Source organism: Antedon mediterranea, chromosome 1 (genome assembly GCF_964355755.1).
Source record: "Antedon mediterranea chromosome 1, ecAntMedi1.1, whole genome shotgun sequence".
Lineage (NCBI taxonomy): Eukaryota > Metazoa > Echinodermata > Crinoidea > Comatulida > Antedonidae > Antedon > Antedon mediterranea.
Genome location: NC_092670.1, coordinates 39,541,460 through 39,559,667, shown reverse-complemented (window position 1 = coordinate 39,559,667; position 18,208 = coordinate 39,541,460). Strand labels below are relative to the sequence as shown.

General features: G+C 34.0%; 3 protein-coding genes across 6 annotated transcripts in view; 2 read left to right on the top strand and 1 right to left on the bottom strand.

Annotated features, from left to right (window-relative positions):
- The first annotated feature begins 93 nt into the window (after window positions 1-93).
- LOC140063533 (protein adenylyltransferase SelO-like) lies at window positions 94-8,774 on the top strand. Its single transcript, XM_072109907.1, has 10 exons — window positions 94-471; window positions 710-957; window positions 1,444-1,508; window positions 1,641-1,796; window positions 2,734-2,889; window positions 5,728-5,870; window positions 6,291-6,504; window positions 6,747-6,876; window positions 7,169-7,388; window positions 7,712-8,774. Exons 1-10 carry the CDS (start codon window positions 195-197, stop codon window positions 7,912-7,914), a joined length of 1,812 nt encoding a protein of 603 aa, XP_071966008.1. The 5' UTR covers window positions 94-194; the 3' UTR covers window positions 7,915-8,774.
- A 109-nt stretch (window positions 8,775-8,883) lies between these two features.
- Window positions 8,884-18,082, bottom strand: LOC140063517 (solute carrier family 40 member 1-like). Of its 4 annotated transcripts, none has more exons than XM_072109875.1 (9): window positions 17,959-18,082; window positions 16,869-16,939; window positions 15,492-15,736; window positions 14,076-14,164; window positions 13,180-13,339; window positions 12,202-12,444; window positions 11,483-11,695; window positions 10,562-11,167; window positions 8,884-10,204 (listed from the first exon to the last, which is right to left on the bottom strand). In XM_072109875.1, exons 3-9 carry the CDS (start codon window positions 15,709-15,711, stop codon window positions 9,843-9,845), a joined length of 1,893 nt encoding a protein of 630 aa, XP_071965976.1. In that variant the 5' UTR covers window positions 15,712-15,736; window positions 16,869-16,939; window positions 17,959-18,082; the 3' UTR covers window positions 8,884-9,842. The 4 variants fall into 4 exon arrangements, with proteins under 4 accessions (XP_071965976.1, XP_071965972.1, XP_071965996.1 ...); XM_072109871.1 differs by having other exon boundaries at window positions 17,979-18,082; XM_072109895.1 differs by lacking the exon at window positions 16,869-16,939.
- The window catches only part of LOC140039468 (large ribosomal subunit protein uL5), a 60,301-nt gene continuing 53,670 nt past the window's right edge, over window positions 11,578-18,208 (top strand). The window contains exon 1 of the mRNA XM_072085072.1: window positions 11,578-11,598. Within this exon, the coding sequence (XP_071941173.1) occupies window positions 11,593-11,598 (6 nt within the window). The 5' untranslated portion in view covers window positions 11,578-11,592. The remainder of the gene's footprint in view (window positions 11,599-18,208) is intronic.

Below are 18,208 nucleotides of genomic sequence, written 5' to 3'. Positions count from 1 at the left end.
GTATTTTAAAAATGAACAATAAACATTTTATATTGTGATAAAAAAAAAAATTTATCTATAAACACTGTTATATTGCACGTTTGACGTTCCATAGTTGTAGGAAATTTTTACCTTCGCGGAATGCAAGTTTAGGCCTGGCAATAGAAGTTGGAAGATTGTAATTAACTGTTTAAAATAACAAATTATGAGCATAGATGATGAAAATATCTTTTCCAAAAGGTGGTCTTCAAACTAATATATTTACGTTAGTATTCATATCATGTATTTATTGTTCATTGACAAATGAAAATAATGAAGGTAAATTTTGCTTGAAAGCGGACGATTCAACCGAAACTTGCTCGCAGGAGAAAACTAGTCATCAGCGCCTGCACACAGTTTCAGAATGTGCAGGTGGTCTAGGCCTAGAGTTACCACTATTTACATCTTTTGGAGATTGGGTATTGAATGTAAAACCTTGCAAATCTGTCCGAGGTAAGTAAAACATTTAATTGCGTTTAATAAAGATTGAAAGGATTCACTAATCACTTTTAATTATCCTTAGTATGAAACGCCATTCGCGCCAACCATTTGTTTGATAATGTTATATAATAGGCCAGTACAACATGGAATTTAATTTGTTAACATTTCTGAATTTAATGTAATGTTAAAGACTGGTTGTTGGTATTGATTGATAAATGCTATATAGATGTATAGTGCCCTTTTTTTACAGAAAATTTTCCAATTGATTCAATTGACAAGAATTATGTAAGACAAGTAAAGAATGTATTATTCTCAAAAGTACAACCAACACCATTAAAAACACAAACACAGGTTGTTGCTGTATCAGAGGATGTGATGGAGAAGATACTGGATTTAGATCCAGAAGTAGCAAAGGAGGAGTTCTTTCGTGCATTTGTTTCTGGTAATACTGTTCTACAACATGTTCCTCCATTAGTACACCGTTACGGTGGTCACCAGGTAAAGTCTTGACTTAGGTGTGAAATAATTATCATTCTAGAAGCATTCAATTCTAGAGAACACATTATTAGTAATTATTCAGGTAAAAGATACATTTTACAAAATACAATACAAATCAACAAATTAAACAAACGCGATGCAAGGAGAAACCCTATAATCATAGTCACTAGCTGCCAGTGGGGGATTGCTATAAGCAGTCTATAAACGGTCTTAGCGTAAAGTACGCCCTCAATTAGTTACCTTACGCGGTCTTAGTTAAGACTGTTTAATAGCAATGGTCTAACAGGGGTGGCTTTAGTAAGACTGTATTATAGCAATCCGCCCCAGGAAAGCAGTCCAAGCCACAGTTACCAATTAGGTGTCTTCCAACCAATCACTACTAAATAAATAAATATTAATGATAAACAAATGTTTAATGAACACCCATTTCAATGGATTAAATAAATAAACAGATTTATTTGTAATTCTTTGTCTTTAAATTTTCAGTTTGGTAGTTGGGCTGGCCAGCTAGGTGATGGAAGGGCTCATTTGCTTGGTGAATACACAAATAGGTACAGTATAAAAAAAACAGCACAATATTCTATAACTTTGCTGAGTAATCTAGACCGGTTAATTGATCCATTGTTTCCAATGGCTGTAAAACTTACAACATTTCTTACAAATTATTTACTCTTCGTTTAAAGGAACAATGAAACCTGGGAGTTGCAGTTAAAGGGGTCTGGTTTGACCCCCTACTCGAGGCGTGGGGATGGCCGAGCCGTATTAAGGTCATCGGTCAGAGAATTTCTTTGCAGCGAAGCTATGCATTACCTTAATATACCAACAAGTAGAGCACTTAGGTAATTTAGTTATTAATAGGCCTACAATAAGTGGCTGAGTGGTTAAGACAGGGCAGTGCAATCCAACAAGTGAGTGGCCGAGTGGTTAAGACAGTGGAATTGGCAAGAGTTCGGGGCTCACTCGCTCCATGGTTCTGGGGGTAGAACGAGTTTGGATAAAGGACTATAAACCGTAGATCCGGTGTACACATCTAGCTCATGTGCACTTTAAAGAACCTAGTACATCTTTCAAGATGAGTAGGGGGTTAGCCCGGTGTACTAGTACACACACAGCCACTGTCACCCACAGCCACTGATTGTAACTGGGCCTTCTGAGAGAACAGTCAGTCTTCCCAATATGAAGATGAAATAATAATAGCCATACAATCTGTACAGGATCAAGGCACTTCTCAGCCATATGTAGAGTAAGGACTTACAACTGGAGCACCTGTGTACACATCTGGCTCCTATTCAATTACAAGATGTACGTCTTGAAAAGATGGTCTGAGAAAAAAGAAAGAACAGTCTGGACTGAAATGAGGCACAATATAGAAAGAGAAGACAGTCTAGTTGCATAGGACAATACAGTAACTTGCAGTGTGGTAAAAGACATAACCAAGTGGAGTTGTGGCTTGGTCCTGGGTTCAAGTCCCATCACAGGATTTTTTCTAAGGACAAAATTCCAATCCCAAAGACTTGTAATAAAGACTTTGTTTATGTAGAGAATCTTTTATATGTTTGTCTTGTTTGTCTCATCCAATGATCCCTAATGATCAGCAATTGCTGGATGGATCACCCTCATTAAATATGTAAAAAAAAACCAAATTGCATATCTTGAAATATGAGAAAATGAGGCACAATATAGATAGAACTTAAAGCTAAAGAGATAGTATAGTAGCACAAGACAAAATGACAGACAAATGCAACAATACAGTAACTTGTTTTGATATTCTTTTAGCCTCCTTGTAAGTACTGACCCTGTGATAAGAGACCAGTTCTATAATGGAAATCCGAAACAAGAGAGGGCAGCAGTCGTCCTTCGTCTCGCTCCAACATGGTTCCGATTTGGATCGCTTGAGATACTTGCTAGCAGTGGAGAGAAACATTTACTTAAGTATGTGGTTCATTTACTGAACTAACATAGAACATTAAGTGCTTTATTATCTAATAGTGCAACACCATATATGGGTATACCACCACTATATATGGATATACCACCACTATATATGGGTATACCACCACTATATATGGATATACCACCACTATATATGGGTATACCACCACTATATATGGATATACCACCACTATATATGGGTATACCACCACTATATATGGGTATACCACCACTATATATGGGTATACCACCACTATATATGGGTATACCACCACTATATATGGATATACCACCACTATATATGGGTATACCACCACTATATATGGGTATACCACCACTATATATGGGTATACCACCACTATATATGGGTATACCACCACTATATATGGGTATACCACTACTATATATGGGTATACCACCACTATATATGGGTATACCACTACTATATATGGGTATACCACCACTATATATGGGTATACCACCACTATATATGGATATACCACCACTATATATGGGTATACCACCACTATATATGGGTATACCACCACTATATATGGGTATACCACTACTATATATGGGTATACCACCACTATATATGGGTATACCACTACTATATATGGGTATACCACCACTATATATGGGTATACCACCACTATATATGGGTATACCACTACTATATATGGATATACCACTACTATATATGGGTATACCACTACTATATATGGGTATACCACTACTATATATGGGTATACCACCACTATATATGGATATACCACTACTATATATGGATATACCACTACTATATATGGATGGGTATACCACTACTATATATGGGTATACCACTACTATATATGGGTATACCACTACTATATATGGGTATACCACTACTATATATGGGTATACCACTACTATATATGGGTATACCACTACTATATATGGGTATACCACTACTATATATGGGTATACCACTACTATATATGGGTATACCACCACTATATATGGGTATACCACTACTATATATGGGTATACCACTACTATATATGGGTATACCACTACTATATATGGATATACCACTACTATATATGGGTATACCACCACTATATATGGATATACCACCACTATATATGGGTATACCACTACTATATATGGGTATACCACTACTATATATGGATATACCACTACTATATATGGGTATACCACTACTATATATGGGTATACCACTACTATATATGGGTATACCACTACTATATATGGGTATACCACTACTATATATGGATATACCACTACTATATATGGATATACCACCACTATATATGGATATACCACCACTATATATGGGTATACCACTACTATATATGGGTATACCACTACTATATATGGGTATACCACTACTATATATGGGTATACCACTACTATATATGGGTATACCACTACTATATATGGGTATACCACTACTATATATGGATATACCACCACTATATATGGATATACCACTACTATATATGGGTATACCACTACTATATATGGGTATACCACTACTATATATGGGTATACCACTACTATATATGGGTATACCACTACTATATATGGGTATACCACTACTATATATGGGTATACCACTACTATATATGGGTATACCACTACTATATATGGGTATACCACTACTATATATGGGTATACCACTACTATATATGGGTATACCACCACTATATATGGATATACCACCACTATATATGGATATACCACTACTATATATGGGTATACCACTACTATATATGGGTATACCACTACTATATATGGGTATACCACTACTATATATGGGTATACCACTACTATATATGGGTATACCACTACTATATATGGGTATACCACCACTATATATGGATATACCACCACTATATATGGATATACCACTACTATATATGGGTATACCACTACTATATATGGGTATACCACTACTATATATGGGTATACCACTACTATATATGGGTATACCACTACTATATATGGGTATACCACTACTATATATGGGTATACCACTACTATATATGGGTATACCACTACTATATATGGGTATACCACCACTATATATGGATATACCACCACTATATATGGATATACCACTACTATATATGGGTATACCACTACTATATATGGGTATACCACCACTATATATGGGTATACCACCACTATATATGGGTATACCACCACTATATATGGGTATACCACTACTATATATGGGTATACCACCACTATATATGGATATACCACCACTATATATGGATATACCACCACTATATATGGGTATACCACCACTATATATGGGTATACCACCACTATATATGGATATACCACCACTATATATGGGTATACCACCACTATATATGGGTATACCACCACTATATATGGGTATACCACCACTATATATGGGTATACCACCACTATATATGGGTATACCACCACTATATATGGGTATACCACCACTATATATGGGTATACCACTACTATATATGGGTATACCACCACTATATATGGGTATACCACCACTATATATGGATATACCACTACTATATATGGGTATACCACTACTATATATGGGTATACCACTACTATATATGGGTATACCACTACTATATATGGATATACCACCACTATATATGGGTATACCACCACTATATATGGGTATACCACCACTATATATGGGTATACCACTACTATATATGGGTATACCACCACTATATATGGGTATAACAACACTATGTGGGTACTACTCTATCATCAAACACATTCCCATGGTTTCCATCACTACATATGTGTTATATTTATTTATTTTCATAGGAAGCTGGTGGATTTTATCATAGTGCAATATTTCCAAGACATTGACATACTAGATGCAGACAAATATTTAATGTTTTACTATAATGTTGTAAAAATGACAGCAGATATGATTGCACGATGGCAATCTGTTGGATTTGCACATGGTGAGTACATTTTTGTCTGAATAATGGTTTCTTTTTGCATTGTCCCCCAAAAACATGAAAAATGAAGATTGATAAAATCAGACTTTAAATAGACTATTTTGCAGTTTTAATGAAGTTATTCACTTCTGTAGAAAAAAAAAACAAAAAAAGTAATAATTTTGTTTATAAAAAGACAAAATAAACTGTTAATTTTGACCAAAAACTCATTGTCTGACTGACAGACAATTTAAGTATTTTTTGCTTTAAATTACATTTTTTTTCAGTTAAATAATTTTTTTTTTTTCAATCCAGTTTTTGGTCAATGTGAATAACTATTAGGTGACATTAAAATGGCATATTAAAAAAAAATTGTTAGGGGGAAAATATATCTTCAATCAAATAGAAAACAGTGAACGTATGTTTCCTTTGATTTACTCCTAGGTGTGATGAATACAGATAATTTCAGCATTCTATCGCTCACTATTGACTACGGACCGTTTGGATTCCTCGATGACTACAATCCTAAATTTGTGCCAAACTACTCCGACGACGAAGCTAGATATAGTTTTGAAAATCAACCGTTAGTCGCGCACTACAATTTGAAAAAGTTAGAAAAAGCACTGCAAGTGTTACTGCCTCCTGCACAACACAACACGTAAAGTATTCAATCATTCTTATGCTCTGTCTACACTATCAAACTAGTTGGGAAAAAAAAGTGTGATGTCCCCAAATATGGTAGTGATATGCCCAAACATGGTAGTGATATGACATCATGCACATCACTTTTTTGTCGCATAAATTTTGATAGTGTAGACAGAACTTTAATTTAAAATATTTATAGAAGTTAATGAAATATGAAAGAGTATTGAAATTAATATATATATTTTTTATTGAAAGGTTGAGTGAGATATCGTCATATTTCATAGATATTTATAAGTCAAAGTGGATCGCAATAAATCGTCAAAAACTGGGGTTAATAGATGAATACCACGACCAGGACATTAAATTAATAAACATACTATATAAGGTAAAGGAGTGTTATTTTGTAGAATAAAGCTCAGTCTACGCTATCAATCTAGTTTAACAAAAAAGGTGTGATGTGACAAAATATGGTAGTGATACCAAAATATAGTAGTGGTATGACATGTCCATATATGAGCACATCACATCTTGTTACATGAAGTTTGATAGTGTAGACAGAGTTTCTTTCTCTTGCAGTATTTTGTATATATTAAAATAAAATTCAATTTTCAACATTTATTATCTAAAACAACAATCACTCAGTAAAATGATTTCATGATTATTTTATTTACCCCCAGATGATGGAAGACAACAAAGCTGATTTTACCATGACATTTCGACAGATGAGTTCATTGACCTTTAATGACATCGTATCAGTGTCAATCCCAGAAGGCCTTTGGGCATTGGAACAAATTGAAAAACATGAGGATTTTGAAGAATGGATGATTTTATATGCTGAAAGAATTAAGCTCAATGGGGTGCAGGATGATGACAAAAAACGACAAAAACGGATGAACAGTAAGATTTATTATTACGAGACGCAACGTATGTCACCACTATTGGACGTGTACCCCTATTAAGGGGCACTATTTGGTCCTGAAGGTTTCCCCTTAAAAGGAGTTCCACTATGTCTGTTTTATGTTTAGTAGCCTTGCCTTGAAGCTCTGTTTACACTATCAAATTGTATGTGAAAAAAAAATGTGATGTGCCCATATATGGGCATGATGATGTTATATCACTGCCATAGTTGGGCATACAGTATCATCAGCAGAAGAGTAGAAATTTATTTATCGGGTAACATTATTTTTTCACTTACAGATTTCTCATGCATTCTATTTCAGATATAAATCCACGATACATACTGCGTAACTGGATTGCTCAGGCTGCAATATCCAAAGCCGAAAAGGATGATTTCAGTGACGTTCAACTTCTGGCTAGAGTTCTTAAAAATCCTTTTCAAGAACAAGAAGTTGCTGAAGTCAAAGGATGGGCAAGTAGGCCGCCAAGTTGGGCTTCCAAAATTAAAGTTAGTTGTTCATCATAACAGCCACTGTTGTTTTTGTGACTTATACTAATTAGTTTTTTCTCACAATGTTAACTTTCCTATAACTATTGTAAAATATCAATTAACATTATTTATTTCTCATTGCTTTGAGTTCAAATCTATGTTACATAAAGGCCCCTTATGTCGACACGGAACTCAACTCAACTGAAAGGAACTAGTTGCTCGAAAGCACTAATGTTCGACATTCTGAGCAACGGAAAGGAACCAGTGTGCGAGTGCTTATGTCAACACTGGAAATGATTGTAACTAGTCATGCTTACCTTAAGTGCACAACACGATTTGTAGTTTTATAGGAAACAGTATGCGCAAGAACTTTTATGGTAAAATCTCATCCCTAATGGTCGCGGTTACCCATACTGCACACGTTACTTGATTCAAAGTTTTCAGTTATGAAAAAAAATTAAACATGGGCAATTGAAAGAAACTATTAAGGTTATGTCAACAGTTGAGTTGAGTTCCATGTCTACTTAAGGGCACCTTTAGAGTAAAGGGTCTTTCACACCTGCTCCGCTCCAGTTCAGGTTTCCATCAGATCACCATCCATCAGCGAATTTTTGATTTCGCATATCGAGCGATTTGAAAGTGAAAAATTTAGATGCAATTTTATTTACTGGATCCGGACCGGAGGTGGTGTGAAAGATGCTTTAAGCTCTGTCTACACTATCAAACTTTACGTGACAACAAAATGTGATGTGCATATCACTATAGAATTTAAGCATATCGCTACCATACGTATCACACTTTTGATAGTGTAGAGTAAGCTTAAGGGACAGTCATTGATTCAATAAGCTTATGTGTATCATACTTATCGTAATTTTAGCACATTTTATTTTTCTAATAAAAACAAATAACTTAATAAAACAATGTTTTCATTGTGTTTCTCATCATCAAGCAAACAAACATTTCATAGAAGCAATGCAGTGCATTTAAACATTTATTTGTCATAATACAATAATACTTACATTAACACCTAACTAAATTTTTCCTCCTAAATATAAAATATATACTTACAGACCAAATGATAATACAGCACTACACATTCACGATATCAATAAACACAAATTTTTTTTTTTATTTTTTTTTTTTTTCCCTTAAAATTTTTTTTTTTTGTATTAATATACGAGTATGAAATAATAATTAAAAAAAATAAACAAATTTACAAAAATGAAATTGCAGAAATGACTATGTTGATAAAATGAAGATTTACAGCTCAATATCTTGATAAGCTATTGCAGGCCCAAGGTAAATGTGATACACACTGATCAAGTATACTAAAACTAACACTAAACGCACATTTTTACAATATGACTTACAAAAAATATATTGTTGCTATATATTATAACATTATATTACATTATGCTATTCAGTGAAATGGCTTCATTAGTAACAAAACAAGATTATACAAAATGTTTATCATGCCACAAAGAAAAAATAAACAATTCATTTTAATTTTTATAAATATATTGATTTTTTCCTTCATGATCATACAAATTGGAAATAATTATAAATACAGTATGTAACCTATAAATTGGTAGATCTAGGCACTTAATGTGACATAAATACCTGATTTATTCCTTTGAATTATTATTTTTCACTCTCAAAGTGTTTTGATTTCGAGATTCTATTGTTTTTCACGTTCTTTCTCTAATATTTTACAGATATTTACAGTTATAACATACTTTTATTTCACTAATATCCACCGAGATGCCTTGAATTGTGACTCTTTTCGTTATAGCGCTTTCTTTATGTAATGTACTTGTGACTCTGGTTAAACTCGTGCATCAGATTTAAGAAAGTGTTACGTGACATTTAAAGTGATTCCAAAATTAAAGCTATTTAAAACAATGTTTTGGCACTTCTTGCAGCACGATATAAATTCTAAAAAACAAAAGTGCAGCAAATTACTCTCATACAGGTTCACCATTAGACCTCTTATTAGCATCGCTATAACCGTTACTTGTTTTATCCGTTCTTAAGTCGCTTTGTACCATATTTTTACAGGGAATAAGTTTTTCTGGGTGGAATAAATGACCTCTGACCCTATAGACATATGCGGAGTACAAAATACCTGCCATGGTTACAAACATAACAGATATGAAAATAAGCACACCGAATGATTCTGGTTGAGGTGCTATGATTACTACAACAAAATGTAACATGTCCATGAAACAGTTGAGCGAGTTTTGAATGCCGCCAACAACGCCACGTTCACTCTCTGCAACATTTTCTTGCAAGAGCTGTGTCACTGTAAGGTCAAACATCCACAGACCTAAAAAAAAAATTTTAAACAAAATAGAGTACATAGTTAAGTAGAGAGCAGACCTAGTTCTAGAAGTGATTTGGTTTAATAAAAGAAGAGGAGAAACGTTTTTGCACACATAGCGTGTTATACAGTCCCTATAATAACAAAAATACTTGCTGGTGACTCTACTGAAAGAATACAACAATGTGAACAGAATAACCAACTTGCTTGAAGTCTATTAAGTAGGTTTTATTTTTGTTTTACTAATAAATACTAATTAACTAACTTTATATATATTTTGCGGTTTTCTTGGGGAACCTATGACAACAACCCAATGTGTGTGTGTGTGTGGTAAAGGTTAAAGGTTGAATATTTGCCACTAACCTGTTCTTGACAAAATCATTCCAGCAAATAGCAAACCAACTGACCAATAGGAATGTTGATTGTAATCACTTTCTAGCATGTTGCTAGAAGTAATGTTATTGTATGGATCTGTGTAATACATGGGCTCGTCCGTCGGTACAGGAGGGCGACGTCTATAACCGAGATCAAACGATGACCCGGGTGCATAAATAGATGCAACACATAACATAAGACATAAAACTTGCTCTGCATTAGCATATATACCAGTTCGTACCACGCCAAGCCTTTTTTGTACAATAGGATAAACAATGGTTCCCAAAACGCCCATCACTGATCCCAGACCCATGAATACGCCTAATACTGTTCCTGATAGACCTTGACTGTACCCGTAACCGCTAGAAACGGCGTCAAATCCAAGAACGGTCATGTAGAGGAACGAGAGACTGATTCCGGCCCACGCCACTTGATACGAGTTGTATGTTTTGAAGCCTTGATACGTGGAGGTGAACCACTGTGTTATACGCCACAAGAACGGCTTCTGCTCTTCACTTCTCTGTCGGCTTACGTTGCCTGAATTCCCTGGAGGTAGGTCACTATTCTCTACACAATTAATTGGATTGTAATCACCTACAGTAATAAAATAATAAAGTTCTATAATAATTCTTCATCAATTTATCTTTCTTTAATCTGTTTAAAGGCCAATTTACACAGACAAGTGGTAACGGTAAGCGGGAAACCGCATAGGTTGTCCCACGTAGAATCTGTATCCTACCCAAGTGGTTTTGTGTAAATGTAAATTCATAAGGAATAACATAGATTCTATATTTTTATTACTGTTACCACTCGTCTGTGTAAGTTGGAATGGGATGTGATTTCCAGGTACTTTTAATAATGAATATGTTCATTATTCAGATGTTATGCAAATACCTTGATTTGTCATACCTTGATTTGTCTTAACTTGTTTCACAGCAAGTTGAGGTACAGCTTTGTACACCCTATGCAGTTGAAAATATTCCACAAACATGGACACCAAATTCCAGCCAGCAAGAAACATGGCGGCAATTTCTAATGAAAGTGAAGTCATTATGCAACCAACCAGGATTGGCGCTAAGATGTTGGCAAGAAGATCGATACGGCGGATTACCGAGTTGATTTCTGTTGAGTTAACGAAACAAAAGTTACAAAGAGTACACTTCCAACACAAAGCAGCTACAGAAATCAGGTGAGAATATTTGTAACATTTTGTGAACTTAAGATATCATTCTAAAGCTCTACACTATCACAAACTTGTGATGTGCACACCACTTTTTTTGTCACATAAAGTTTGATGATCTAGACAGAGCTTTACAGTAATTCATAGTTTTTTTCATTTTATATTTCCAAGAGGAAATTCATTTTGAAATTAGGTGAAGCTATGTTTAAATGCTGAGCTACAAATATTTGAGAGCAGAGTAGAATACATGTTGAGACATCCTATTCTCAGCTCAGCGCTGTATCTCAACATAACAGTATCATAGGCAAAATGCCATAATACATCATACTGTATGTATCACATGTGCTGCCTTTTTCATGGAAGGTTAGAGTCTATGATACAGGTGTTGTATCACGGTACTGGGCAAATTGAGATACAGTATTAAGAATCTGCTAGAAAACAACAGTACCTGCAAGTCTAGCTCCGTCACCGCCAGCAATTACAACAACCCAATCTTTCTGAATACAAATTTTCAGCGCTACACTTGCAATGTCCGCAATGCAACCGATAACAATAATGACCCCGAGAGTTATAATGGCAAGAGCGCCACCTAACTGGTCCTTTAGCCAGCTTTCAAATAAAAGGAAGAAGAGCAGAAAGAGGGCGCATATCATGACGGAAGAGTTCTGGATGATAAGCGACATCCTTGTAGCTAAAGAAAACAATAATTGATCATATTTTAGTTGACAAAAATTATTAAATAAATTCATCCTTCATTCTGTATTAAGAAAATACCATTTTATGAATACAAGTGATGCATTTTGTATACCTAGGAAAAATATTAGGTTTATGAAACTTGCTTGCATGAATAAAATCAATAATATTGTTGTTTATTTCTTAAATTGGTAACCATTACAAATGCACAGTATTGATAACCAAAATGCATATTTTTACCCAATTCTAAAAGTGTGCCAGAATATGGTAGTGATATGACATCATTATGTCCATATATGGGCACATTTTGTTGCCACACAAAGTTTGATAGTGTGGACAAAGCTTAACTCATCTTTCAATTTGGAAAAAAATAAACAGGATGATAGCGAATCACTAAGAACCGTGTGAACTAATCCTAATGAATCATCAAAAATGGGTTTTTTTTCAAAGTTGATTTATGGATATTAAAGCTTTATTCTATACTTCCACACATTTCATATGTTTCCTATCATAGGATAAATACACTTATACACTTCAATTAATTATAATGGTAATTAATTTGTGACACAAATTATAAATTAGACATTTCTGAACAATATTAGGATGTTTTGAAATTAAATATGGATGCAAATCAGCCAATAGTGATAGATTTAATTTCAGTTAGCACTTCAAATTTAATTTCAATATACTTCAATTACTGCGCTGCAACTATTATTATAGAACAAAATCAAACCTCGAAGTCGTGGCGTCCGGTCGACCCATTCGCCAACAATAGCACCAAATAATAAAACAGAAATTGTACGAGCCAAGCCAAATATTGAGGTAAGCCGTAGTAGGCCGTCTTCAAACTGTACTAAGTAGAGCGCAACTCCAAAAGACCACATCCGATCTCCCTAAAAAAAAAATCCAATTTAATCTTACATAGTTTAAATATTGGTTAACATAGAAGATGTGTGTTAAATTCTCAATAACTAAAAGATAAGCCTTAATATAGCTGTTTATATAATACTTTCAGAATTGTTCTATAAGTTTTTAATACTAAATAAAATAAAATAAAATAAATGAGAGTAAAATACTTGTATTGGAAAAAGATTGATTAATGGTTTTAAATTTGTATAGCGCAAAATATAAATAGTCTCTATGCGCTGTTTAAACAAGAATATTGATTGAAATATATATTTATACTGGGTGACCTCTTCAGTCAAAGACTGGTCTCCCAGAGGGCCCAGTTGGTGATCAGTGGCTGTGATGTACTAATACACCGGGGTAACCCCCTACTCGTCTCGAAAGATGTACTAGGTTCTTTAAAGTGCACACAAGCAAGTTGTGTACACTGGACCTACGGTTTATAGTCCTTATCCGAGAAGACTCGTTCTACCACCAGAACCATGGAGTGAGTGAATCTAATGAGGCTGGCCGAAGATTACATAAAAATATGAATAAATGATACATAATAAATTAATTAAATTTAATTAGAAAAATGTTCTAGGGATTATTATAGTCGTCTTGCAGGATAATCTTGGTAAGCATTGCTCTGTTGCAGTTGTGGTGCTCACTGAATCTGCATTACACATTTTGTATAACAAGTGTTTTTGTATCTATATAAATTTATCACTAACAACAACATACCCATGAAGATAAGGCTTGGCTACAGTAGATAAGAAATGCATTGCTGTGAAGCCAATCTTGTAAATTTGAACACCTCCCGGAGCTTGCAACTAAAACAAAACACATCTTATGATAATTATTCTTATATTGAAAGTTGAATTATATTGTGTATAAAACTAACAGGAATTTTTGGTTTTTGTTACGCTTTTACATGCTCCTTTTCTGGAGTGGCAAGTAAGAGAAAGCCTTGTCTACACTATCAAACTTTATGTGACAAAAAAATGTGATGTGCCCATATACGGGAATGATGATGTTATATCACTACCATATATGGGCACATCACACTTTTATGTCAAACTAGTTTGATAGTGTAGACAGAGCTTATTATTTGGCTGCTACTCAAATTTGACACACAACCAACAGTGTTAAAAATAACATTTTAGGCGGCATGATTGACACCTGTCGTGTGGTCATAAACGTGTCAATTATTGATATCAAACATACATTAATGCTAAACATCAACATGACTGACATGTTACTTGTTGATAAAATAACATATCAGAGTTCTGTTCAAAAGTATAATGGAGTTTAACCATCTATGCCTGTGGCTTACACGACCTCAGCTCTGTTCTGATTGGCTAACGTTTATCATGTATTGGTACAATAATGCACCTAGACAAGATAAAATTGTCATTTACATGGTCTAGTAGCTACCATACATGATAAGAGGTAATCAACTTGATATTGATAGTATTTATCAGCTTTTTAGACTTATAATAGAGGGATACTACTTATCAATGTCAGTCGTTTTATTGAATATTTGGACAAAATTTTATGTTAGCAATAAAAACACTTTCTGAATCTGTCCATACAGATTTTTGGATAGCCTTTACGGGAGACCAGCGGCATAATGGCTATGAGCGCTCACTGGTTAAACCCAGGGGCCCGGAGCTTATGGGGGCTCCTGAGCAGTGCCAAGAGGAAGATGGGTATTGTGTGGAAATATTTTGTTAAACTATTGAGAAAGAGGTTTCTCAATTAAGGTACACTTACTATGTAAGCTGAGATTTTATGGATGGATGATCATACTGTTACTTGAACTTAAAAAACCTCAATTAACCTGTACTATTATAACTGCCCAATTGTTGTTTTTTAGTCAGAAGGAAATGTTGGCCTCAACTTAAACTTAGCTAACCTTCATTCAAACAAAGCTTACATTTTTTATGACTCAAATATACATTTGTTCATGGAAAAGTAATTTAAAATAAACTGCACATTTCAAATTAAAAAAATTGCAGATCCATAATTTAGAAAAAAAAGGCAACACCAATACACACTGTATATACAGTAGCATTTATTTTAAAATGTCACAACCAACCCTGCCACCTTTTCAAATCTTGCTACCAACCTCCTTGCCTCGTTTTTAAATCTTCCTACCTGATTCGACATTATCATCATGTCCTGCACCATCCGCAGCATCTGGCTCAACTCCTTGCTCAACCACCTTGAAACCAGGCCGTCTATACCATGGCCCCTCCTCTTCTGGCCCCTCCTCTTCATTTAATGCTGTATTTTCTGTAGCATCATCCTCTTGTTGCAAATCTGATCTCTTAAGCCATATATCATTTGCTGTTCCCTTCTGGTTGTTTTCATCCATTTCAGATTACTGCTCAGTTACCATTCTGGTATTTATAGAAAAACAAAATAAGATCAGAAGTAATTTTCAATCAAATTCTCCCAATTTGACCCACAAGTATTAAACTGTCTATACCGCCATCCAAAATGAATGTTTTAAACTGCTGATGAGGCAGAGAATGTATTCTCAAACTGTAGCAGTTTACTGCACATCAACAAATGAAGTTCAATGTTGTTGTTTAATACAGAAGTGCTATTCGCATCACTGCCGGTCAATTGCTTGCGAGCTTCTAAATGATTCTGGTGCAGCAGGCATGTGAACCCAGTTTCATTGAAGTCGCTCAAATAGAAACTATTGTTGAGACTATGATCTTATCTTTTTATAGTTGAAACCTTCAACCCATTGCACAATACCATCACAGCAATGACAATGCTTTATTATCTATGCTTTTAAATAAAGTGGTGTAACCACTAGGTCATTTTGGGGTAAAGTTTGATACTTAATGGGAAATTGGGAAAAACAGTTTTAGGAAATAGTATAGTCTGTCAGACTAATGTTAATTAGTTTGATATTGCTACATATACTATCAATTATGTATTAATTTATGTACTTTGTTGATTGATAAATTGCATTTAAGAATGTTTATATTGAATATTTCATTCAAGGCAGTCTCATTATTGGGAAGCCAATTTACAACAACAAAAATTAACATCGAGTTAAAATTTGAATTTAACAAGACTTGAAAGTAATATAAAATACTGAATAAACTAATAGTATTTTGTTTGTAGGTGGCCTAAAGAATTTAATTCAATTTTAATTTAATATTGTGTAATTGTGAAAGGATATGATCTTAGCATTCTGCATTGTTTGTGACACACAAAAATGTTCATTTATAGTAGATTTCATTTTTTTTTCATCAGGAAATTAATCTAAAAAGCATAAAAGTGTTATAAAAGTAATAATAAACAAATCCTGTCTAATAATTAACTTCTAAGTAGTAATTCTAGTATGGCCATAACAAAGTAGCTGTTTAACATCAACCTCTGTGATTTTATCAGAAAGTTTAGTTGTTTTTTGTCATTTATTTATTTTTAAAAAAAACAAAGGCAGCTCGAAAATCATGGGAGAAAGATGACGCTTAAAAAGTATATTTTTCAAGTATTAGTACTATTACTAACCATTCACCACCAATTTCCACTATAATCTATATCTTTTTTTTTGACTATGCATCACTTAACACCTCTTCAGCCTGTCAAGACATTAATGTACATTAGTTTGTAACAAGAAAGTAATGAATAAACACATTTGTTTTTTTCATAACTTATTAACCAATGAAAATGAAAAATGGTGTGGTTTATTTTTCTATTGTATTATATTAGATCACTCTCGTTAAAATTCACCATTAATAATTTTTGATTTTTGATTTTGAAAAAAACTGTTTTAATTGCACCAAAAGGAATGTCTGGTATCAGTTGCCTGTCGTCTGTACAAACGCATAAGGTCAAAGTAAATGTGTACAACAATGGGTTTTTGAGAAAGATAGATACTGTTGTCCCCATTGATTGTACATTCACCTATTTACCCCTAACATGAGATGCCCATGTGAAAAACATCGCCAACAGTTAAACAATGGTAAAACTCATTAACAGGGCCAGTTTACATAAATATTGAATGTTCCCATAAAACATAAATTCCATGTGACTTTGTCAAAATGATGACAGTAAAATAAAACAATTTTTGTTGTTAGTATAAATATTTGTATACCTCCGTGGTTTATGACTCTTTCAAAACCTGCTTTTTATGTAATCATTTACAAATACTTTTCTTTTATTAAGTGTGTCAACAACATAAACCCCCTGAGAAAAAACTATATGTAGGCTTAGTATACATTGATAACAATAATAATAACAAAATAATTGAAAAAATAAAAAATCACATTTATTAAATTAATGGTGAATAACGTTTATGTATCCCCACTTCTTTCTAGGGCCTAGAGAGAGGCATATGCTTCTAACTAAAGGCCTACTATTAGCGGAATTAGCTAGCCCTACTTACTAAATATTATTATAATTGTTATATAGAAATAAAGGAAATAAATAGGCATTACTAGGCTAGGCCTATATAGAGGCCTACTACCATGGCCTAGTATGATAATACTAGTTAATTAAAATAAACATCTGCTGTCATAATTGTTATTTACTCTTATTTATACTGGCCAAGCTTAATTTACTGACTGATTCATTTCTATTACTTCTACCCACACCGTACCTGCCTGTCTACCTGCCTACCTTGCTTGGTTGGTAGTAGAGAGAGTTTAATTGTTGTAGGCTAGCTTAAATGTATAATGATGATGGGTCCTCTGTCTCAAATTGCGACACTACCGTTACCTTCGATTACTCAGACGCGCATGAAAGTGATTCAAAACGCAGCCAGCCTAGAATCCGTCACGCTTCAGTGGTTCTATTTAATAATAAAATGCCGGTTTATGACGACGATGATCTTGGAACCCTTTTCATTA